The sequence below is a fragment of the Gigantopelta aegis genome, chromosome 3 (genome assembly GCF_016097555.1).
Source record: "Gigantopelta aegis isolate Gae_Host chromosome 3, Gae_host_genome, whole genome shotgun sequence".
Classification (NCBI taxonomy): domain Eukaryota; kingdom Metazoa; phylum Mollusca; class Gastropoda; order Neomphalida; family Peltospiridae; genus Gigantopelta; species Gigantopelta aegis.
This window is the reverse complement of record NC_054701.1, coordinates 62768547-62794630: the sequence shown is the minus strand read 5'-3', so window position 1 is coordinate 62794630 and position 26084 is coordinate 62768547. Positions and strand designations below refer to the sequence as shown.

General features: G+C 39.2%; 1 protein-coding gene across 1 annotated transcript; it reads right to left on the bottom strand.

Moving 5' to 3' along the window:
* Window positions 1-11159: 11159 nt before the first annotated feature.
* Window positions 11160-12197, bottom strand: LOC121368769 (neuropeptide Y receptor type 2-like). Its single transcript, XM_041493516.1, has one exon. The coding sequence runs from the start codon at window positions 12195-12197 to the stop codon at window positions 11160-11162; it is 1038 nt and encodes a 345-aa protein (XP_041349450.1).
* Between the last annotated feature and the right edge of the window lie 13887 nt (window positions 12198-26084).

Genomic DNA, 26084 nt, shown 5'->3' with positions numbered 1-26084 from the left:
GACATTTCCATGATTGTTACTGATGCACAAGATGTTGTTATTGTGGCAATACATCTTAAGTATAGAACTTGCCATTTCATTATTTATGTGTATTTTCATAGTTTTATACAGGCTTGGATATATGGATGAATATTTATTGACATGTTATTTATTATTTGTAATTAAGTGATGTAAGTGGGAAAATGCTTCCTGGTACATTAAGGGGGCATACATAAAGTTTGTTTGTCCAGGGGAGATGGGGCTAGGGGAGGGGGATATTGGTACAAGGGCATGCGATTTGCTCACATAAGCTCACAACCATATACATTTTATAAAATGATGCCTAGTGAATTACATTTTAACATTGATTGAATTTTGAAGCTTTTTTTAAAAAACATTTGAGTAATAAACATTTATAATATTTTGAATTCCATGTTGTGAAGTGTATACAATTTCCATTCCTACTTATATTTTCAAATGTGGGAGGATCAATTATCATGAGGGATGGAATGTGTTTTGGTGAAGGGATATACAAAAGGCATACATTGGGGGTAATAATTCCCAGATTTTGACCATACATAGGAACACTGCAACTGGTCTGATGACCCATCTTTAGCTGAATCTCTTTTTCTATTAATGGTTAAAAAATGTTTTAATGATAACGATGCAAAAATTATATTTATTTCTTTATTTTTCTCGGCCTTACGAAGTAAAAAGGCCAGATATAGGTACTACTTTTTTTGATGGCAGCATCAACTTTTTCAATAAAGTTTAATGTTAAAAGTTTTGCGTTTAAATCAGTTTCACACAAACTATAAGTCCAAGGTCAATGAAACTTGGTTTATGGTTGCGCCTATGGTTGTTCGTCACAGTGCACTGAAATATTTTATGGTAGACGATGACATTGAAATCTGCAGAATTCTTATTTATACAAGAAGTGCCTTAGAATAGTCTGAGAGGCCTTGCACATGGTATTCAGGTTTGAGTCCTGACTACTCTCAATTGGCTTCTGACGGCAGTAGTTGCATTGCGTAACTTTTTACCATGCTCATATACCACAGAGGTTTCGAGCATGTCCGCCCCAGAGTTCGATCCCCGGATAGCCAGGGACCCAACCCGGGGCAGATAATTTATAGGGACAATTTTGATTATTACTCCAAAAATATAATATGGGACTTCATAAATTTATGTACGCGTTCGTTCTAAACTAAAAAATCCAAATATAAAAAAATTACCATTAATTTAGCCGCCTTTTATATCGGGCAGTCCAAAAATTAAAACAATATTAAATTTTATAATACAGTGAAACCTCTCAAAATCGGACCCTCTGTAAACCGGAATTCCCTCAAAAACCGGACATTTTTCGTGGCACCTTTTTAAATATCTGTACAGAAGAAAACCTCTCAAAACCGGATACCTCTTATAACCAGACTTTTTACTTGGTGCTAAGGGTGTTCAGTTGAGAGGAGTTTCACTGTATATTAATACATTTAAGCCCTATACACACAGCAATAGTACATAATATTTAAGTATAATGTTCCGAGCATAGAATATTTTGGCTGCAATGTAATTTTATTACAGCTAAAATACTTGATTCCAATTATTTGTACAGTGTGAACATTAGGTTTAGGATTAGGGTTAGTTTTAGACTTGGAATAAACATTTTGGAGTACCTTATATATATATTTTTTTTTTTTTTTTTTTTTTTTTTTTTAAATTTTGCATTTAATATATGGTGGAACACATTACCAGAGGGACTCAATGTATGTGTTGATAAATACTTCATGAATCTCACCTAACCAGCAGTATTAATATAACAATATGTAAGATGTTTATTTAAAGCTACACTTTCACACACCCTTACTTCTGTGAAAGTATTTGCTGATTCAACACACAAATACATTCATTTCAACTTATTTTCGTGCTTATATCCAATTAAGGTTCAAGCATGCTGTCCTGGGCACACACCTGAGCTATCTAGGTTGTCTGTCCAGAACAGTGGGTTAGTTGGTTAGTGGTTAGTGAAAGAGAAGAGGGTGTAGTGGCATTACACCTACCCACTGAGCCCTTAAGAACTCGCTCTGGGTTGGAGCCGATACCGGGCTGCGAACCCTGTACCTACCAGCCTGTAGTCCACTGCGCCACCGAGGCCAGTTCACAAATACAGTGAAACCTCTCTAAACCGGACACCCATGATATCAAGTAAATCGTCCAGTTATTATTTATAAGGTGTATTTGGTTTAGAGAGGTTATCTTCTGTACTGACATTTAACAAGGTACAGTCGTGTGAAGAAACCTAAAAAGAATGATCTACTTAAGCTGAAATGCTTTATTATTATTACTTGAGATTGCATATTTAAACACACTACTATAAGGAGCGTTTATGCATTGATAATATATTGTATAGTCTTGTTTTCTGTGAATGTTGAATGTTGTGGCACAAACTGTAGGTGATATGCAATGGAAGTCTTCTACAGCAAAGTGGGGCGAGACATAGCCCAGTGGTAAAACGCTCACTTGATGCACGGTCGGTTTGTGATCGATCCCCTTCAGTGGGCCCATTGGGCTATTTCTCGCTCCAGCCAGTGCAACACGACTGGTACAACAAAGGCCGTGGTATGTGCTATCCTGTCTATGGGATGGTGCATATAAAAGATCCCTTGCTGCCAATCGAAAAGAGTAGCCCATGAAGTGGCGACAGCAGGTTTTCTACAGCAAATGTTCCATGAAGCAGATCTGGGCCTAATTTGCAAAGCTCTCTTAGGCTCTGCTAGACAACAAAGCATCCTCTTTATAAGTCTTTTAGCATTGCACTGTGAGATCGCAAAGTTGCGAGAGTTTAGTGAATTAGGCCCCTGGTGCACCCCAAATTGACCATAAAATGTAGGTGGTTTTTTTCCCAAACTACAGACTATATACACAAAAATAATCTTTAAAAGAGTTAAAATTGTCATAACTTTGTACTTTGGTTCAATGGATGCCAAGACATTACGTTTGAAACCATTGAATAAAATATCCTGTGTCTCTCTCATTTCAAATATCATTCCAACGTGTCTGACAGTCTGTCATTTTAACACCCCAAACCACAAAGTGATTCTATTAAATATATTTTTGAAACGTAATTGAGATTATATTTATATATTTATGTCTAAGCTACTGTTTAAAATAGCTCTCAAAATATCTGTTAAAAAAAATCTTGATATCAAATGTTCTTCATCTATTTTTTTCCATATGAATTTATCACTGAAGTGCATTTACATTGTTATAATTGTATGTTGAAATAAATGTTTAAAAATACACCAAATGTCTTGAGTTTCATATATTCTGCTGTATTGTTGAGCAATTGCATTTAAAAAAAAAAAAAAAAAATTGTATCACATGTGTGTGTTCCATTATATACTCATCAAAAAAAGAAACGCAAAAGGGTACAAATGGGTTATAACTCCGATTTTATGTTTCCTACCGGTTCATGCTTTGTGAATATAAGGTCATTGCATGTCCCAAACACATTCCCACGGTTACATTCCATAAAACGCAGCTACTGTACAATAAAGTTCCAAAATGTGAATATTCGCAAAAACGCAGCCACGTGCAAACCATGTCACCACTGCATGTGCGTTGTCTGCACGTGCAACATGAACACCGACAGTATAAAAGTGCAGGGTGTTCGCTTGCCTGGCCTCTGTATCTGGCCGACAGTTGACAATCCAGGACATGCCACGTCTCAGTGAACCGCAGAGAAACAATGCCATCGGCCGACTAGACGCAGGCGAATCCAGAACGGCCGTTGCCAGGGCATTCCATGTGTCCCCAAGCACCATCTCCAGACTGTGGGACCGTTACCAGCAACATGGATCAACACGTGACCTCCCTAGATCCGGTCGACCACGGGTCACTACCCCCGGGCAGGACCGCTACATCCGGGTACGCCACCTTCGGGAACGATTGACTACTGCCACCTCCACAGCCGCAGCAATACCAGGTTTGCGCAGGATATCCGACCAGACCGTACGGAACCGCCTACGTGAGGTAGGAATTCGTGCCAGACGTCCAGTTCGAGGTGTCATCTTAACACCACAACACCGTCGACTCCGACTGCAGTGGTGCCAGATTCATCGACAATGGCCTCAACTGCGATGGAGACAGGTGTGGTTCAGTGACGAGTCCCGATTTCTGCTCCGACGTCATGATGGAAGATGTCGCGTGTATAGGCGTCGTGGTGAACGATATGCGGCAAACTGCGTGCAGGAAGTGGACAGATTCGGCGGGGGTAGTGTCATGGTGTGGGCAGCCATCTCACACACTGGCAGAACTGACCTGGTCCACGTGCAGGGCAACCTGAATGCACAGGGCTACATTGACCAGATCCTCCGGCCACACATCGTTCCAGTTATGGCCAACGCCAACGCAGTGTTCCAACATGACAACGCCAGGCCTCACACAGCACGTCTCACAACGGCTTTCCTACAGAACAACAACATTAATGTCCTTCCTTGGCCATCGATATCACCGGATTTGAACCCAATTGAGCATCTATGGGACGAGTTGGACCGACGCCTCCGACAGCGACAACCACAGCCCCAGACCCTGCCCGAGCTGGCAGCAGCCTTGCAGGCCGAGTGGGCCACCATCCCCCGGGACGTCATCCGTACTCTGGTTGCTTCAATGGGCAGGCGGTGCCAGGCAGTTGTCAACACACGCGGAGGCCACACCCGGTATTGACTCCAGATGACCTTGACCTTGGTGGTGTGTCCTATCACTTACTCACAATGGACTAGAGTGAATTGTGAACAATCCTGCAACATTTGGTAATTATCGGACTCACCATTCAATAATTAAATCAATTCTCCAAATGTTACGACAATGTGGTTTTGCGTTTCTTCTTTTGAAGAGTATATAACAGTCATCCAAATCCAAATTTTATATGTTTTGGTATTTGAATCTGTACCAGATGTGTTTTACTGGTCGAATGAAGGCTTATTTAGACATGGAATACGGATTTTATTGGTTGAATGAAGAGTCATTTAGATCTGGAATAGGAGTTTTATTGGTTGATTGAAGGGTTATTTAGACCTGGAATAGGAATTGTATTGGTTGAATAAAGCATCTCATGGAATAGTGTTTTTATTGGTTGAACGTAGTGCCATTTGTACAGGTAAGGAATAGTGTTTTTATTGGCGGAACGAAGGGTCGTTTAGACGTGAAATGAGGGCTTATTGGCAGAACGAAGGTCATTTGGACATGTAATAGTGTTTTAGTGTTTTTATTAGCGAAATGAAGGGTCATTTGGACATGGATTAGTATTTTTATTGGCGGAACGAAGGGTCATTTGGACATGGATTAGTGTTTTTATTAGCGAAACGAAGGGTCATTTGGACATGGATTAGTGTTTTTATAGGCGAGACGAAAGGTCATTTGGACATGGATTAGTGTTTTTATAGGCGAGACGAAGGGTCATTTGGAATTGAAATAATGTTTTTACTTGTTCAAGGAAACGTCGTCTGGATATGGAATTGCATGTAACAAAATGTTGTCTTGATTAATCACGCCAATAGAGCACATTGATTTATTAATCTTTAGCTGTTGAATGTCATTGTTATACAAGTAGTCTTCAGAAGAAACCTACTTCATTTTTCCGTTAGCAATAGGGGATTTTTTATGTGTACTTTCCTACAGATAGGACAGCACATATGACGACCTTTGATATACCAGTTGTGGAGCACTGTTTGGGTTGGGGGAAGAACTATCGGAGAATAGTACTTATTGAGGAGAATCAATTCTTCGACCTAAAGCGCTTCAGTTGACCGAACTAGATCCCATCCCATATCTTCTAACAAAGACTTTCAAGTAGGGTCTCCACGAGTACTCGGACACGGGTAGAGTCCAGCAAGATTCGAATCCGTTCACAGGACTCTTAGTACCCTCGTTTAATTCTATTTTTATGTCATTTTGCCATAATATTATATGCTTGTCGCCGGTTATATTATAGAGTTGTTGTGAGACATGGATGGAAAACAAAAGTCAAATGTATGGAATGCAATACAATGGCATGATTTGGCATCGATGTTCAGCGCTGGAATTAAGATGTATAATGCTATTTTACTTCATTCTTTAGTCTCATCATCATCAAGTGCAAATATCGGGTACTCGGGTCCGGGTCGAGTTTGACCCTCGAGTACTCGAGTCCAATCTTTGGGACTCGTGGAGGCCCTACTTTCAAGGAACTCTACCCTGGAACTAAGATCCTTTTCAAAATAAGTAGGGTATATTTGAATTACAATATCAATAAGCATGGATTGAACTGCGATACTCATGGTCGGCCATGATCTCAAACTTTTACTCCATCAATAGTGTCCCAGAAATTTGGAAAATTAAATAAGTGCACTATAGACAGAATCCACAAGTTGTTATTGGACATATAATCTCAAGAATGCATGCTTCAATAATTGCAAATGTTTTAAACAATAGTATTGCAAGAAAAAGTTAATTGAATATCAAAATTAAAACAAAGAAAACTCCAGGTTCACGTGAACCTTTATTCATAATGCAACATGACAATATCAATTCAATATAATATGACAATATTAAATACAACTTAACAATAAACAAATAAAAAGGCTTGTTATTATGTAAGCCTACTTATGCAGCTTTGCTGGAATAATAAGAAATGTAACAAAGTGGTTATTTTAATGATAATATACTCTTCAAAAAAAGAAACGCAAAAGGGTACAAATGGGTTATAACTCCGATTTTATGTTTCCTACCGGTTCATGCTTTGTGAATATAAGGTCATTGCATGTCCCAAACACATTCCCACGGTTACATTCCATAAAACGCAGCTACTGTACAATAAAGTTCCAAAATGTGAATATTCGCAAAAACGCAGCCACGTGCAAACCATGTCACCACTGCACGTGCGTTGTCTGCACGTTCTGGCCGACAGTTGACAATCCAGGACATGCCACGTCTCAGTGAACCGCAGAGAAACAATGCCATCGGCCGACTAGACGCAGGCGAATCCAGAACGGCCGTTGCCAGGGCATTCCATGTGTCCCCAAGCACCATCTCCAGACTGTGGGACCGTTACCAGCAACATGGATCAACACGTGACCTCCCTAGATCCGGTCGACCACGGGTCACTACCCCCGGGCAGGACCGCTACATCCGGGTACGCCACCTTCGGGAACGATTGACTACTGCCACCTCCACAGCCGCAGCAATACCAGGTTTGCGCAGGATATCCGACCAGACCGTACGGAACCGCCTACGTGAGGTAGGAATTCGTGCCAGACGTCCAGTTCGAGGTGTCATCTTAACACCACAACACCGTCGACTCCGACTGCAGTGGTGCCAGATTCATCGACAATTGCCTCAACTGCGATGGAGACAGGTGTGGTTCAGTGACGAGTCCCGATTTCTGACGTCATGATGGAAGATGTCGCGTGTATAGGCGTCGTGGTGAACATTATGCGGCAAACTGCGTGCAGGAAGTGGACAGATTCGGCGGGGGTAGTGTCATGGTGTGGGCAGCCATCTCACACACTGGCAGAACTGACCTGGTCCACGTGCAGGGCAACCTGAATGCACAGGGCTACATTGACCAGATCCTCCGGCCACACATCGTTCCAGTTATGGCCAACGCCAACGCAGTGCTCCAACATGACAACGCCAGGCCTCACACAGCACGTCTCACAACGGCTTTCCTACAGAACAACAACATTAATGTCCTTCCTTGGCCATCGATATCACCGGATTTGAACCCAATTGAGCATCTATGGGACGAGTTGGACCGACGCCTCCGACAGCGACAACCACAGCCCCAGACCCTGCCCGAGCTGGCAGCAGCCTTGCAGGCCGAGTGGGCCACCATCCCCCGGGACGTCATCCGTACTCTGGTTGCTTCAATGGGCAGGCGGTGCCAGGCAGTTGTCAACACACGCGGAGGCCACACCCGGTATTGACTCCAGATGACCTTGACCTTGGTGGTGTGTCCTATCACTTACTCACAATGGACTAGAGTGAATTGTGAACAATCCTGCAACATTTGGTAATTATCGGACTCACCATTCAATAATTAAATCAATTCTCCAAATGTTACGACAATGTGGTTTTGCGTTTCTTCTTTTGAAGAGTATATATAATCATGAATAGAACAGATATTAAAACGTGAAAATTTTAAACAGAAATGAACTATCTCAGAATTTATTTAATGATAACGTGTGCGTGCGCGTGTACAGGCACGTGCATGTACAAATATTGTAGCAATTCGTTTTGTGTCCGACAGATTATGGTACAACAACAGTGGAAATTTCTATACCATCAACTTTATGTTCTGTTTTAGATATTATATTATATTTCCTTAAGACAGAAGATATCGCATTAAAAATGTTCCTGTGTACCAAATAAAATGGTATCAAACCAACAGTAAATTTGTAAATGTTTTAAATTTGTGGCTCGTGTGGACACATTATAATTGCGCAAATAGACTCATTATTAACGACCAATAAATAATTAATGCTGTTAAACATATACCGTGTGCAAGATATATACAGATATTTTTTTTATGCGAAGTGTGTGTGTGTGTGTGTGTGTGTGTGTGTGTGTGTGTGTGTTGTGTGTGTGTGTGTTGTGTGTGTTGTGTGTGTGTTGTGTGTGTGTGTGCTAAATAAAAGGAATATAAATTACACGATCTATAATCTGTATCTAGATAATAATACATGAGTGGCCGTTAGATGCCATTTATCTTACAGCGAGTTGTTTTAAAATGTACGGGGCGAGACGTAGCCCAGTGGTAAATCGCTCGCTTGATGTGCGGTCGGTTTGGGATCGATCCCCATCGGTGGGCCCATTGGGCTATTTCTCACTCCAGCCAGTGCACCACGACTGGTACATCAAAGACCGTGGTATGTGCTATCCTGTCTATGGAATGGTGCATATAAAAGATCCCTTGCTGCTAATCGAAAAGAGTAGCCCATGAAGTGATTTTCTCACCAACGGTTGTGTAAGTCAAAATAATAACAAATCATACAATAAACATGTAACAGCTCAAAGAGTAGAAACGCAACCTTGCTCAAACAAGTGCATACAAGACAATAAATAAAAAAGCTTATTTACATTTAATATATGTAAAATTTACAAATGTAATATTTCAAAACAAATCAAATCAAATCAAATCAAATCAGTTTATTCATAAATACATGAACAGTATGATAGGCGTACGGGCTCCAATTCGTTTAGGGGGGGGGGGGGGGGGGGGGGAGAGGCTGGTTTTTGCCCGAATTAAACGAAAATGCCCGAATCTGGATAACAACATTTATTCATATTAGCATTACTACCAACCAGTTATATAGGGTTGCAAACGAATCACTACACATTTTTACATGGATTACAACTAATTTTGAGGGTAGAATGGTAGAAATACATGGTAAAAAGGTCTCAGGTTAGCACATTTTGCTCGAATATCTCTATAATTTTTTGCCCGAATTTGAGGATTTGCTCTAGCACTAGGGGGAAGTTGCCCCCGTCCCCCTGCCTCGTACGTTTATGAACAGTATAAATGAGTTGTGCCACGTATTGTGGTCTATTTAATGCATGAACATACTAAATAATATGATAATAATAAATCTCAAAATCTGTTAAACATAGAATTATATATACTATTCATAAACAATATTTCAGACACACATTGTTCTAAACCACGTGCTACATTCGTTAGATGTATCATAGCTGTTTTTTTACAAAGAAAACTTTATGATGTTTACAATTTCCAGCACTGAAAAAAACGAAGATGAAAGCGTTAGTGATAGCAGCATGCTGTGTTGATTACATCAGACAAATATCATACTTAGTGTCAGAACAGGTGCGATCAGTGGCGGATTCAGAAAATCCATTTGGGGGGGGGGGGGGGGGGAATCCCAATGACATGAGGCTGAATGCCAAGGGAACTTTGGGGGAGATTTGGAGGGGGATCGTAAAAAATGAAAATTAATATATAATAAAATTATAACTGTCGCAAAATTTAGAGGGGCCCCGCCCCCGCCTCTCCCCCCCCCCCCCCCCCCCCTCCAAGATCCGCCTCTGGCGATACTCTGGGTATCATTACGATATGACATCGGGCGAGTGACGACCCCAATTTCTATAGCTTGTATAATTTGAAGTCGAGGATACAGGCGCGCGGACCAACGATTATTTTACAAGCGGGTCTGTATGCAACTATGTGTATTTAAATGAAATGTGTGTATTAGCGGTGAATACACTTTAAAATAAGTTGGATAGGATTGGACTGGATAACATATTAACGTGCCCATATCCAATTACGGTTCAAGCACGTCTCAGCCGGGCACAATCTCTGACTTCGCTAGTGATCAGCGATTGGCACAGGTGTGTGTGTGGTGTGTGTGTGGGGGGGGGGGGGGAGGGCGGGTAGAGTTGAAAATGGGTAAAATTTTGAAAATAGCAATAAGTTAAAAAGTTAATAGATTTTTAAAAATGAAATTAAAAGTTAACAAGCCAAAAATAAAAGAATTGACTGCTCAGGCCGAATATTTATATAATTTGGAACATTTTAGAAGGACAATCCAAAAATAAATAAGACAAAGAAGAGAGGATCGGACTATTTAATAATATTTAAAAAAAAAAAAAAAAAAAGTAATTTCGACATAAAATTTGGAACGAATGTAGCGGGTTTCCTCTTAAAACTATATGTCAGAATTACCAAATGTTTGACATCCAGAAGCCGATGATTAATAAATCAATGTGCTCTAGTGGTGTCATTAAACAAAACAAACTTTAACTTTCTTTTGTAAGCACACACACACACACACACACACACACACACACACACACACACACACACGTATACATACATGTATAACGTATACATAGATACATTTTTTACATCCATCCATCCATCCATCCATCCATACAGACAGACATACAAGAATGACTCAATAGCCGAAAACGTACCGTGGTAAGTCTACAAAGTGCAGGTAATGTGGTGCCACAGGTTCGAGTCCCAGCAATCTGTGAGGTCAGAAAGGATTTAATTATCCCCTGCGCCATTGCGTTAATATCTATATACACATGTACATATGTAATAGTCAAACCCGAGATCCATACGCTATAAAAATATTCATACATCAATACATACAAACAATAAATGTATGCACAAGATTGCAGCTTTAACTCGAAGGTACTGGTAAATGTCGAGATGAATAAGTACAAGTCGGCTTCAAAGTGTAGACTTTATCACCTTCAACTTCTAACTGCCTTTCCGTGGTCGAGAATTCAAGATTTGTCACCGCTGACGTTTTCTTGGCGAGGCCCAACAGTCGTTTGTAGGCCGATCTAAAGTTACTGTTCTTAAAACCGTATATGAAGAAGTTTACCGCAGAGCTGCACAGGTCGGATATGGACAGGATCCTGAAGACAAACACATTTCTCGTCTGCTTCGTGAACGTGTTGTAGAAGTAGTACGTCAGGTGAGGAAGCCAGAACACGAGCGAGCTCACGTACACGGCGCACATCAGTCTGCACCTCACGGACGAAATCTGCTGCTTCAACTGCTGTCCGCTCAAAATGTTTGAAAACTTTTGGCGCCGAAATTCTGCCACCAATACTCGCACAAATGCCACGAACCCCAGGATTAAAACTGTTACACCAACGGCAATGAGAGTCCTTAAGTAGGCATTTGGGAAAATGGCTGGCGCGTAACAGTCTTGGCCACTGTAATGATCAAATCCAACCAACATTGGGAGATTGAGACAGATGATAACCGCAAATGCGCACAAACTCAAGACGACGGATCGCCGAATCGTCATGACGGAATGGTAGTGGTACGGGAAACTGACCGCGTATCCCCGCTCTATAGACAGCATCGATATACCAAAGACGGCGCAGAACGACGAGAAATGCGTGTTGAAGATGTACGAGATGCACGGTACCCTGGAGGCGAACAGGTCCGGCCATGTGCTGTACATAATTTTCGTCGGTGTGTACACGAGCCCCATGATGAGATCTCCTATGGCCAGAGCCGCAATCATGACGTTGTTGGTACTCTGGAGTCTCCTGTAACGAGCCACAGCGACCACCGTTAAGGAATTTCCCACTGCTATGATTATGATAAGAGAAATATCTGCCATGATCAGTATAATCTCGGCAACGCTCAAAAAAACATCGTCATCTCCGTAAGTTTGATTTCCGGAGGTTGTTTGATTCATCCTGTCAAACCTGATTTGCTTTTCTCCTTTTTTTTTTTTATCAAGAAGGGTCCTGCACACGTCCTTGACCAAAAAGCGACAGTATAGGGTATATGTCTTCACCAAGCTGATGGCGCACGTTTGGGTTTTTTTGTTTTTTGTTTTGTTGGGGGGTTTTGGGTTGAGTTTTTTTGTCATTTACTTTTCACCAACAAAGTCTTCTTTTCACATTCCTATCCACAGAAGAGCGGATTGCTAGTATCTATGTTTTCACCAAGCTAAGGACGCCGTTTTTACTTACTAGTAAAAAAATTGGTTTATATCAAGGCGAGGACGCACGTTTTACCAACAAGGTCCTTGTACAGATTCTTTGTCGAAAAAGTCCAATTGGTCAGACTGAAGGCGACGTTTTACTAACAACGTCCACACGCAAGTTTCTAACTTGAAGAAGAATGCTAATCAACTGAGGACACTTTTTTTTTCACCAAGAAGTTAGATCAAAGTTCTAGTCAAAGAAAGGCGCTGTAGTCTTAATGCAGTTTGTACTGATGCCTCTGTAAATCCCTGGCCAAAGAACAGCGGTGTAGTCTATATGCTTTAAGCAAACTGAGGACTCGCTTTGTATAAAGTCAAAACAATTTTTTTTCCCACTTTTCTATCCAAAGAAGCTGAGCAATGTAGAGTAGACGTCGTTTCGAAACTGTATAAGCAGTAGTGTAACTCTGACATATGGCCTCTGAGACTAGATTAACTTGTTTATATCACTAGGGCGTGTCAAAGATGTACACAGTATTGTTGTAAACACCCTTGATTGGTTGTTATTGAAATGGCAGGCTGTTGACAGAGTCCGCAGTCTTTTTGGTACACAACATACACAGAGTGTGAATTGGGAGCTAATTACTTTATTAAAGTCAGCATATTAGCGAATTTTGGATTCGATTGGATAACATATTAATGTGCCTATATCCAATTAAGGTTCAGTGACGTCTCTCCCGGGCACAGTCTCTGACTTCGCCAGTGACTGGATCCGTGAGGGGGGTGGGGGTGGGGGGTAGAGTTGAAAACCACTTTCCGACTGACAGGGCACAACCTACCACTCGTGAGGCACAGGTTGGGACGGGACTAAACAATCAGAAAATGGGTTAGGTGATGTGCTTGGGTAGATGGATCGAATCGAATCGGTGCCCGATACCTATGAGAAAAGAAACCCGTTTCCGCCAAGCCATGGGCTACTCTTTTTTTTTGTTCTTCTTTTTTATTAGCAGCAAGGGGTGTTTTATAAACTGTGTCCATACTGAATTTGTTATTTCACATTTTCTATTTATTCCTAACCTATTTGTATTGCTACATATTTTACTAATTAGTATTAAAAAAAGTTTGTTTTGTTTAACGACACCACTAGAGCACATTGATTTATTAATCATCGGCTACTGGATGTCAAACATATGGTCATTCTGACAATCATAGAGATGAAACCCGCTACATTTTTCAATTAGTAGCAAGGGATCTTTTATATGCACCATCCCACAGGCAGGATAGCACATACCACGGCACTGGTGCACTGGCTAGAGCGAGAAATAACCCAATAGGCCCACCGACGGGAATCGATCCTAGACCGACCGCGCATCAAGCGAGCGTTTTCCCACTGGGCTACGTCCCGCCCTTTACTAATTAGTATAGACGCAATATCATGTTGTTACATAATAATTATATATTTACACGTTTGTCTGATGTCGTTGTTTTTTCATAATTATGTAAATTTATTATGTAAATTTATGTTTATGCCTACAGGCAATTGCTTTGACAAATAAATGAATTGAAACAAATATGCATCATCCCTCAGATAGGATAGTACATACCACGGCCTTTGTTACACCAATTGTACCCATACCTAGGAGCGAGATTATGTTTGTCATTTAAATGGACGATCCAAGAACATGTGTTTTGTTTGCTTATTATTGTGTGGTTGTTGTTTGTTTATTATTGTTTGGTTATTTTTTGTTTATTATTATTGTTTGTTTGTTTAATATAGTTTGTTTTTTGTTTGGTTATTATTGTTTGGTTGTTGTTTTTTGTTTATTATTGTTTGTTTAGTTTTTTTGGGTTTTTTTATTATTGTTTGATTGTTGTTTTTGTTTGTTTGTTTATTATTGTTTGATTGTTGTTTTGTTTGTTTGTTTATTATTGTTTGGTTGTTGTTTTTTGTTTGTTTATTATTGTTTGGTTGTTGTTTTTGTTTGTTTATTATTGTTTGGTTGTTGTTGTTTTTTGTTATTTGAAGGTGAATCACATCTGCTTCTTAAATTCTTTTCCTTTTTTTTTTTCTTCTTCTTTTTTTTTTTTGGGGGGGGAAGGGGGTGATTGTGGTGGTGGTATTTTTTCGGGTTTTCGGAGGGGTTTTTTTGGGAGGGGGTGTTTAGGAAGGGGGGTTGTTGTTTCAAGAAAGTTAATCGCAACTGCTTCGGGGAATATTTTGAGCAATTAAACATTGTTTTCTGTCTTGTTAAAAGTCGTGTGAGGCATATTAGTGAAGAATTTACACCAGCATATTTCCGTCAGCCTCGATTCACTCCGAGACAATCCGCATACACGTCACTCTCATTAACACAGTTAAGTGCACTAAGTGAAAATGTATTTGAAACATGTCGGTCTTGTTCTGCCATCAATGGGCTTGTTTGTGGGATTGTTCGTGTGTATACACGTGTTGAATTGCTTTTCTTTGTTCCTCTATTAACACGCACGTGCATACCTAACCTGTGATAATAAGTCGCGTTTTGGTAAAAATTGAATTGGACATATTTTTCTTTTCTTTTGACTTAAGTACTAAACCTGTTATTTTTCAGTTTTGTGAGGCGCAGTTAATCAGTAAACGGGGGCGGGACATAGCAGTCGGTCTAGGATCGATCCCCGTCGGTGGGCCCATTTGGCTAGTTCTCGTTACAGCCAGTGCACCACGACTGGTACATCAAAGGCCATGGTATGTGCTATCCTGTCTATGGGATGGTGCATATATAAGATCCATTGCTGCTAATCGAAAAGAGTAGCCCATGAAGTGGCGACAGCAGGTTTCCTCTCTCAATATATTTGTGCTCCTTAACCATATGTCCGACGCCATATAACCGTAAATAAAATGTGTTGAGTGCGTCATTAAATAAAACATTCCCTTCCTTAATCTGTAAACGGTTCGTGTAATAATGATATAACATACTTAAGACACGTGACAATGACTTAATGGTATGTTAATTCCGTGGTGATATTGCTTATCTTTGAGTATTCAAAACCGGCCTCTGTGGTGTCGTGGTTAAGCCATCGGACATAAGGCTGGTAGGTACAGGGTTCGCAGCCCGGTGCCGGCTCCCACACAGAGCGAGTTTTAACGACTCAGTGGGTAGGTGTAAGACCACTACACTCTCTTCTCTCTTACTAACATTTAACCCACTGTCCTGGACAGACAACCCAGATAGCTGAGGTGTGTGTGCCCAGAAAAGCGTGCTTGAACCTTAATTGGATATAAGCATGAAACTGAGTTGAAATGAAATGAAAATGAGTATTCAGAATGTGTTAACAGTGGCGTAGCCAAGAGGGACCATGCCCCCCCCCCCCCCCCCCCCCAATCCCGGGAAAGTAGGGGTGATCAGTGGGGATATTTGTAAGTAGGACGATTTGTAAGTAGGACGATTACACTTTAAATCAGTTTTGTTTATTGTTTGGAGAACACTCAATATCATTGTTTGCTTGGATGCCAGGTTGCCCCCCCCCCCCCCCCCCTACAAAATCCTGCCTACGCCACTGTGTGTTAATGCCCAGTCTCACCGAGATACTTTTGATGTCGCTTCAAAATACAATGAATTTTGAAACACAGTTTATATGAATTTATTAATTTTCGACACCAGATACAGGACCCAGGTTGGACATGCCTGAACCTAATGGGGACAAGACAAGACAAGACAAGACAAGACAAGACAAACTGTTTATTAAAGTCTCACCTCAGTTAAAACATAAAACACCAGATACAGGACCCAGGTTGGACATGCCTGAACCTAATGGGGACAAGACAAGACAAGACAAGACAAGACAAGACAAACTGTTTATTAAAGTCTCACCTCAGTTAAAACATAAAACACCAGATACAGGACCCAGGTTGGACATGCCTGAACCTAATGGGGACAAGACAAGACAAACTGTTTATTAAAGTCTCACCTCAGTTAAAACATAAAACATCAGTATCATACACTTAACTTATTAAAACAATAACAAATATTCTGTTAACGTATAAAACTTCATGACGTTTTTCTAAATTAATTTGCAGGTCTTGGCACTTAATCTGTACAAAGTATGACTGGATAAGATATGTGACATTTTTTTCTGGATCTGTAGCAGTTATAAAACCATCCCATAATGTTATACACTTAATAAATAAAATCTCCTTCAAATCTTTATATATGGGGCAATGGCGCAGGACATGCTGTTCATCTTCTACACAGTTGCGACAGTTAAAACAAACTCTCTCATCAGCTGGGGTGTTATTGTAACGACCGGTTTGGTTTCTATGTGTATAGGAGCTACCCCACACCAAAACACAGCTAACACTCCTTATAAAATAACTCAGCTCCAAACTCTATTTTGAACACACTATAAACACGAAGTTTATTACCAACTGTTCCTGTTACACTTTGTGTCCGTGATATTGAAAGTTTCCAATTAGCTATGAAATTTCGAAACCTGTTGTTGTTGTTTTTTTGTTTTTGTTGTTTTTTGTTTTGTTTTTTACCGTGGAAACCACATATTTAGTCATATGTCCCTTTAAAGTGATCGAAATCAAAACTACGCTACATGGGTGTGGGCATGTTAAAAGTGTTTGGATTTGGATCATGAAGAGTGAGTCTATGACTGAACTAGACAAGACGGTTTAGCAAGGGTTTCACCAGTGACACAATTCTAAACACTTTAAAACAAGACTAAACATAGAAAATGACGCGTACGTTACCTGTCGCTAATCGTAATTTGCGTATATAAATCTTAAATAAGGCTCACACACACACACCCACACCCACACCCACACACACACCCACACCCACACAATTTTGGATTGTATATCTCATGGGCGTCATTTGCAAGGAAAAAGTGGTAGGGACAATTGGGTTCTAACAATATTTCGTGCGACTAATCGCGAGCGCCCTAGATGTGAAGCGACTCTAGGGGGGTCTGGGGGCATGCCCCCCCCCCCCCCCCCCGAAAATTTTGAAAAATTAAGGTTATTGTGGCTGTCTGAGAACATTATTTAGAGTAGTGCACCACCATGTACACTGAATATTTTTCTGAAATATATACTGCAATTTACATTCACATAGTTTCCATCGAGTCATTGTAAAATTGGGGGGGGACATCAGATATTCTGTCCCCCCCACTGCTAAAAGTGGGGGGGGGGACATGTCCCCCCTGTCCCCCACCAAATGACGCCCATGGTATATCTTAAAGCATGGTATTCAATGTTATTGTTGTTTAAATCGAAGGATACATAACCCTATTTTCCTATTTGTTTTTCTTGAAAAAAGTTAGTTTGTTTTTGTCTAACGACACCACTAGAGCACATTGATTAATGAATCGTCGATTATTGGATGTCAATATTTGGTAATTCTGACAATAATAACAAAGACGATTTAACCAAAAAAAATTCAAATATCAAATTGTAGCCTACTTAATATTAAAAATGACGTCAGATTGTAAGCAGTTTGTTTTACAACTTTACACATATTATATTAATTGTTGTTTCCAAAATAAAATTTGATAAAATGTTTAGCCAGTGCTCCACAACTGGTGTAACAAAAGCCATGGTATGTACTACCCTGTCTGTGGGATGGTGCATATAAAAGAGCCCTTGCTGCTAATCGAAAAGAGTAGCCAATGAAGTGGCGACAGCGGGTTTCCTCTCTATATCTGTGTGGTCCTTAACCATATGTCCGACGCCATATAACCGTAAATACAATGTGTTGAGTGCGTCGTTAAATAAAACATTTCCTTTTAAAATGTATCTAATGACCGAAAGCGAGTTTCATACATTTTTAAACAACGAGTAGGTACTGGGTTCGGATCCCAGTCGAGGCATGGGATTTTTAATCCAGATACCCGACTCCAAACCCTGAGCGAGTGCTCCGCAAGGCTCAATGAGTAGGTGTAAACCCCTTGCACCGACCAGTGATTCATAACCGGTTCAACAAAGGCCATGGTTTGTGCTATCCTGCCTGTGGGAAGCGCAAATAAAAGATCCCTTGCTGCTAATCGGAAAGAGTAGCCCATGTAGCGGCGACAGCGGGTTTCCTCTCAAAATCTGTGTGGTCCTTAACCATATGTCTGACGCCATATAACCGTAAATAAAATGTGTTGAGTGCGTCGTTAAATAAAACATTTCTTTCTTTCTGCGCATTAGGTATATAAGCCCTATTAAGTTTCAAACACGTTCAATCCTGAAGTCAGTTTTTCATCAGTTTTTCATATACACGTATATCAGATGACGTTTAATCAGTTTTATCTCTACGATTTCCTATTGTTTTGCTACCGGTACATACGTGTTAAAACGTACGTGATGAATCTACTCAGTTACCAGTGCAATGTATCATGATACTCCCATAAATGATTACATGCCATGCTTTTGCTGCTGAAAATTAATATTTCTAGAATTATTTTGTTCGTCTGTTTCGTCTATTGCTGAAAACAATGACATCAAGAAGGACCTGCCATGCTTTAATTCCGAGATAAGCTAATCAAAACTGGTTGGTATCGAGTATTTGCCAGTAATTAAATGACAGTGCATAAGCTCCATTGATGATTACATTTGTCATAATGTGAAGTCGGACCGTTTCTTAAGATACGTGTGTTGTTATTAGTTATGAATGTGGTTAGGGGCCGTTCAAATATTACGTAACGCTATTTTTGTCAAAATGCGAGCTTCAGCGAGCCTGTTAATATCAAAATGTAGTAACCTAATTCTTTTTTTTTATCATCCAACCCCTTTCAATTTATATTTTTTAATATGTTTCGGACAAAAGCGATATAGAAATGTATCCCACAATCACTCCCCCCCCCCCCCCCCCACTCCTTGAGAGCGTTACGTAAACATGCACGGTGGAGACGGGCTCTAGCCCCACCCCCATGTAATTTTCGAAGGATCGTGGCCTCTATAAACACCAACAAAAATAATTAAAAAGAAAGAAAGAAGAAGAAAAAACAACCACTGCTTTATAACATCTGATATAACATCAATAAATCATTCTTTTAAAATCGATTGGCAAAGGGAAACGAGATCAACAATGACACCACGCGATCAGCAGTCGAAAATGGCGCGAATGTCCTTTTGGGTATCAGTCGTCGTCAGGTCGTTGTAATAAAATGTGTTCCATATAACTACTTTTAAATAATATTTTGAATTGAAACCGACACTGTTCCGGTAATTCTGGTGATATAGGAATGTATAATACAATTCGTTGTAGCATGTGGGTAGGCCTGCACTGATGGATAAAAACCGCAACATCATAGATTAAAAACAAACGCATCTTTATTTTTATTATTATTATTATTATTATTATTATTATTATTATTATTATTTGTAATAAACATCGATTATCAGCTTCCAGTTGTCTATATGTTTGAGGATTTTATGCACCTATTATCCATTAACGTTTTCATATGTAAAAAAAAAAAAAACAGTCAAACCATAGCGACGCTATGACAACGGTTCCATGTGACGTCATAATACTTGACCTAGAACGTGTATACACGTCTGCAGCACTCTACGGGTTAATATAATCATACGCGCTGCTTATGAAAATATAGGCCTACCATTTTATGTTTATGAAACAAATTAGTCAAAATTTGTCTGTAAATCTTTGTAGATCGTATAACGTATGTGTAATCTAACTCGTGAATGTATATTTTTGACGTTGTATAAATGGCGTAACGCGTTAGCGCGAAGCTGTTCATACATTATTAGTGCGTAAAACGGTTTTGGTGTTTATACATCGCATGAATATAACGTTTAATTCTTGTAATTACAAGTGCATTAATATTGTCATTATATTAAAAAGAAACCCAATCGAACTCTATTCCACAATGATTTACAACTGTATCAATACACAAATAAGGGAATTCCCTTAGAAAGTTACATTCGATTTGTTCCTGTCAAATCTCCGATTCATTATAATGATTTACATAAGGTTTTATAAATTTTAATTTTCTGAATCAAATGTGGATAAAAAGTTATAAAATAACTGAGCTCAACTGATAACGCAATTGTTTTTTTCTCAAAAATATCAAACGATAGCCTAATTAATTAAGAATTGGAACGATATTATGGAAGATTTGTTGTAAAGCGGTTAGAGTATGAATTTTGAACTAATTAACATAAGGGAGAGCGTCAAATTATTTAGAATTATCAATTACTATATTAAAATTTCAGTTGTCAAAAGTTAAATTAGTGAAAAGTCAGTGTGAAGACTGAATTGAAAGGGATCAAATGGTTTTAGTGTTACTGTGTGTGTGTATTTCAGAGGAAGTTTGTGATTGTGTGATAGTATTCTCGGAAAGGACAGGTCGCGTAATTGTGCACGTTGACGATCGGAGGATTTCCATCAACCAACATCTCCATTTCATCAGCAATACGTGTCAAAATGCTATCCAACTCATCAATTTCATTCTTTTTTTCCTTTTTTTTTTTTTTTCCTCAACAAGAGGTGATAAACTTGATGTAATGTCTCCACCAAAACTTTCGTGTCTGTCATCCCACATTGTGATTGTTGTCAGTTTGTCACGGTCACTCACAGTGCAGACAGTATTGGGATAAAAATAGAAAACGAAGGAATCCTGAGGGATTCTGTTGTTGACGTAATTGATAAAAAGTAGTTCCGGTAATAACATTCTGTTTTTATTTGTTTACCGAAAAGTGCAGTTTTCACGTTCGTGGAAGAATGAACGTTGGAGGGTTTTTTTAGATCACGTGATAGCATTTTAACCAATCCAGAAGCCTATTACAAAACAGTAATTATAAAATGGAGCCGGGGCAAACAACCAACCATTTGATTTTTAGGACAGCCAATCAGTGGCTGTATAAGCTATCTGCACACTGTTATGAGATTGAACAACTATTACCCCATATATGTGAGCCCATATGGGTAATAACTTAAAATAACAGTGATCCGATGAGACAAGACAAGGCAAGAATTTATTTACACTCGGGCCGTTGCACAATGGCATAGGAATATATATATATATACAATTTACCACACCAGTTACATGCTTTCCTCTTCACTCTTAGTTTAACCTTTTGATAAAACACAATCACACATTGAACAAACAAAACAAACATCTTTCGTTTTTGCGTATCTGTAATTGTATAGGAGTGTCAGCTTGTAAAGGATGGCAGCATTTTTAAGTAAGTTAGTAACTGAAAGGCTACTGGAACTGGTCTGATTAATTATACTGATAGAAAGAAATGAGGAATCACACAAATAGCAACAGCAACTAGTTTTTTTTTTTTTAACGACACCACTAGAGTACATTGATTTATTAATCATAGGCTGTTGGATGTCAAACATTCGGTAATTACGACATATAGTATTAGAGAGGAAACCCGCTACATTTTTCCATTAGCAGCAAGGGATATTTTATATACACCATCCCACAGACAAGATAACACATACCACGGCTTTCGATATACCAGTCGTGGTGCACTAGCTGGAATGAGAAACAGCCCAATGGGCCCACCGACGGGGATCGATCCAAGAACAGCAACTAGTTACTGAAAAGCAAAACCCTCAATACATAGTGTCAGAAGTTGACTGAGTTATTGACAGTCAATTTGACACGAATAAATTAAATTTGGTCTACAATTCCAGGTTTTCTCTTATTCTTTGCATCAGTTTATTTTATGAACCAGCAAATGATTAACGTTAAAAAGCAGTTAGTCACGTACTATACTAGTGTGTAGGCCTATTCCGCACCGGCTTCGGTGGTGTCGTGGTTAAGCCATCGGACATAAGGCTGGTATGTACAGGGTTCGCAGCCCGGTACCGGCTCTCGCCCCAGAACGAGTTTTAACGACTTAGTGTGTAGGTGTATGACCACTACACCTGCTCTCACGAACTAACCACTAATAACTAATAACTAGCCCACTCTCCTGGACAGACAGCCCAGATAGCTGAGATGTGTGCCAAGGACAGCGTGCTTGAACCTTAATTGGATATTAGCACGAAAATAAGTTGAAATGAAATGTATTCCGATTTATATATTTAACAAATAAGTTCAATCTTGGCATGGCCATATTGCTCTGGGAACAATAATAAATAAATAAATAAATAAATAAATATCTAACGACACCCCAGCACAAATTTTTGTGTATATATGCAATAAAATATGTTTGAATCAAGTCACTTTTGCATGCATTTCAATAGAATTTCTATACCAGAATACATTTTGTGAAAAATAGGACAGCGTCTAGAGAGTTATGCCATTGATATAAAGCTGCACTCTCCTATCCCCATTCTGTTATATCGTTTACCGGCAAAAACGCAAAAGACAAACACAGATACGGGTGTTTTCCCATTGACAAAAGTGTGCAATAAATGTGTATAACCGCACGCTCTTTAAACACCACCTCTCACTGAGCCAAACTTCCTTATCGCGTACTGCCACGTCACTTAGGAGCATGGTACACGTCAGTTGCTGCATACACGTACTCGTGATATGCATTCGTATTGCACACCAGCCTTTATAACTGCTAACAATGCATTTTTATTTATTTATTTATTTATTTATTTTGTGACTTAGACTGGATATAAAATCTATTTTTAAAAATCGAAGATTGGTGCTTCGTATACTGTCTGTGGGATGCTGCATATATAAAAAAAATGTTTTAAATGTTTAAATATTACAATTATAGTCGAGATTACAGCTTTGGTAACGCTTTATATCAATATAATGCATCGTACTTGTACTTGCCACTGATTTGTAAATAAAGTTCAGTCAGTTATTTCATGTTAAATATCGACACATTCCATGTACACAGACTAGTTTGATATGTGAATGTGACTGTACATATACTATAAATTATGATATTAAATTAATTCGATATGTTTAATTGAAAATTAGTTTATCTTGTTTTGCCACTGTTATTAATTATAAACAACAATTCTATATGATTTGCATCGTGATTAATGAACTGTTATATGTTATGTTGTTATACGAGTAGTTGTTGTATTGTTATATATGGCAGGCATGAAGGCTGTATACTGGTTATTTATGAATAACCTTTCCTCGTGTAATTGTCATTAAAATTATTGTAACTAAAAAAAAAAAAAAAAAAAAAAAAAAAAAAAAAAATAATAAAAAAAAAAATAATAATAATAATAAATAATAATAATAATAAAATAAGAGGTTGAGGGAAGGGCAAGGAGCATTGTTTTAGTACCTTTAAAAATATTTCAGTTGAAATTGTTTTACTGAATTTTTTTCTAATATAACATTTACATCTTGAAAACTATCGGTGTCAATAAACATTCAAGCCACAAAGTACATGTACCGTACTTTAATTTTCTTCAATTTGCGATACCTAATAATATCTCATTAGTGAGAATAGGTGTTAAAGATGACTTTGCAACGTTTTATCATCACAGTGTACACATCATAATGATAGTCGTGACCGCTGGCAGACTCTTGTTTAGTTACAGACACGCAGAGAGTAATAATCTTTTTTGGTGTCCATCACACGCGCGTCATAACATGGCTAACCTTTGTTACATAGTTAGCGTCACTTTACATGTGTTAACAGGAAATACTGTGTTCAGTGGTCTGCGTCTTCACCATTTGTTAAATTGAAAAAGAAATGTACTAATAAGCGTACGAGACGGGGGGTAGGAGGGGGAAACTGCCCTCTCCCCCCCCCCCCCCCCCCCCCCAGTGCTGGAGCATAACCTCAAATTCGTGCAAAAATCATGAGATATTCGGGCAAAATGGACCGTTTTTACCATATATTTCCATCATTATACCCTCAAAATTAGTTGTAATCCACATAAAAATGCGTACTCATTCGTTTGCAACCATATATTATGGCTGTTTGGTAGTAATGCTAATATGAATAAATGTTGTTATTTTAAGGATTATTTTGCATAATCCAAGACTGGGTTTGGTTTTTAATTTTTTTTTTAATTTTTTTAATGACATGGAACATGTCGGATGAATACCTAGTTAAATCATAGTTGGTCTTAAACGCGATTTCTTGTTATCTGGATAGTAAAATAATTATCAATCTTCAAAGTGGTTTTAGTTGTTGTCTTGGAGTTTTATAACCCAGGGATTATGTTTTTACACGAGTTCAAACACGTTAACCTTAGATCTGGATTATTAACTCGTGAATGTTAAAAATATTAAGCTGACCAAGATGTTATATTATATATAAAAATAAATGTGTGAATCTGCTAAACATTGGATTTTTTAGGGCATCCAATTTCAAGGTGGGTGTTCGTATCCCCAGCATCCTCTCCTTAGATTCGCATCAGGGACAGTGCCCGTTTTAATATCACCCGCAAACATGAGCGGATCCAGGACATTTTTTTTTTTGGGGGGGGGGGGGGGGGGGGGGCAGAGGGGACCAAGAAAAAGGGGCACATTTGCTCGTGTTAATATTTGCAGTTAATATGAATGCGTTTGTGTATATATCACAGTGTACGAACGAAAGTGCACACTAAATGACTAGCTGCGGTTTTCTGTAGCACTAGCTGCATTAATAAAGAATATTATCCGAGCTTTGAGGTCCGTCGGAAAAAATGTTTTTAAAGTGGGGTGGGCTAATGATCAGGGTCCCGTTCCACGAAGCGATCTTAGCCCTAAGATCAACTTAAGTGCACAGGGTAGCTATGCGCCTAAAGTCCCGTTTACATGCCACCATTTGACCATGGGTCAAATTTTAACCCTGGGTCAAACTTTTAACCCGGGGGTCTAATTGCATCATATAAACGGGTTGTTTTACATTTGACCCCTGGGTTAAAAAATAACCCCCGGGTCTAATTTCGAAAAATATAACCCTGCTCAAGAGGTAGGTCAAATTTGATCTGACCCTGGGTCAAATATCAAAAAGGGTCTAATTTGTGTATTTTCCACCATATAAACGGCTCCAATGTATTTGACCCTGGATAATTCTTTGAATTGATCAAAGAGACAACACACTTTGATGTTTTGAATTGATCAAAGAGACAACACACTTTGATGTTTAAAACAGTGAGACAAACGCGTTGATGTTTTGAACAGTTGTCAAATGATCACATGAAACATAACATAGGTCAGACATGCTAAAAATAGATAGTATGCAATAACTGTCCGAGTTCTCATTCAGTGAAATAGTCGCCTGAAACAAGATGCCGCCCAAAACTGCTAGAGGAAATGCCTGGACAGATGCTTCAACTTTATGTCTGTTGGGCTTATGGACTGAATTTCATATCCAGCATCAACTTGACAGTCCCACAAAAGCGGATAAGGCAATTTATAGAAAATTAAGTGCAACAATGAAGGATAAAGGCTATGACAAGACACCATACCAGCTCAAGGAGAAGATGAAATATCTAAAGAAAACGTACCGAAAATGCAGGGACATGCTGAAGAAGAGTGGACAGGGAAGGAAGTTGTGTAAATTTTACAATGAACTGAATGATATACTTGGCGACCGACCGGCGACATCTCCGTGTAAGGTAATTCAAAGCATAGCCACAAACATAATTGACGATCATAGTGATCAGAGCAGCGATGATGACGATGTAGACATTGCTGACCTCAGTGATGTTGAGGAGGTCAATGTCGCAGAAATGCCGAATTTGGACGACCATGATGTATCTCGTGAAGCTTTTCCTTCCGTATCCTCTTCGCCAG

Coding starts and splice junctions, on each gene's coding strand:
- LOC121368769 (XM_041493516.1), bottom strand. CDS start 12,197: ATGAATCAAACAACCTCCGGAAATCAAACTTACGGAGATGACGATGTT.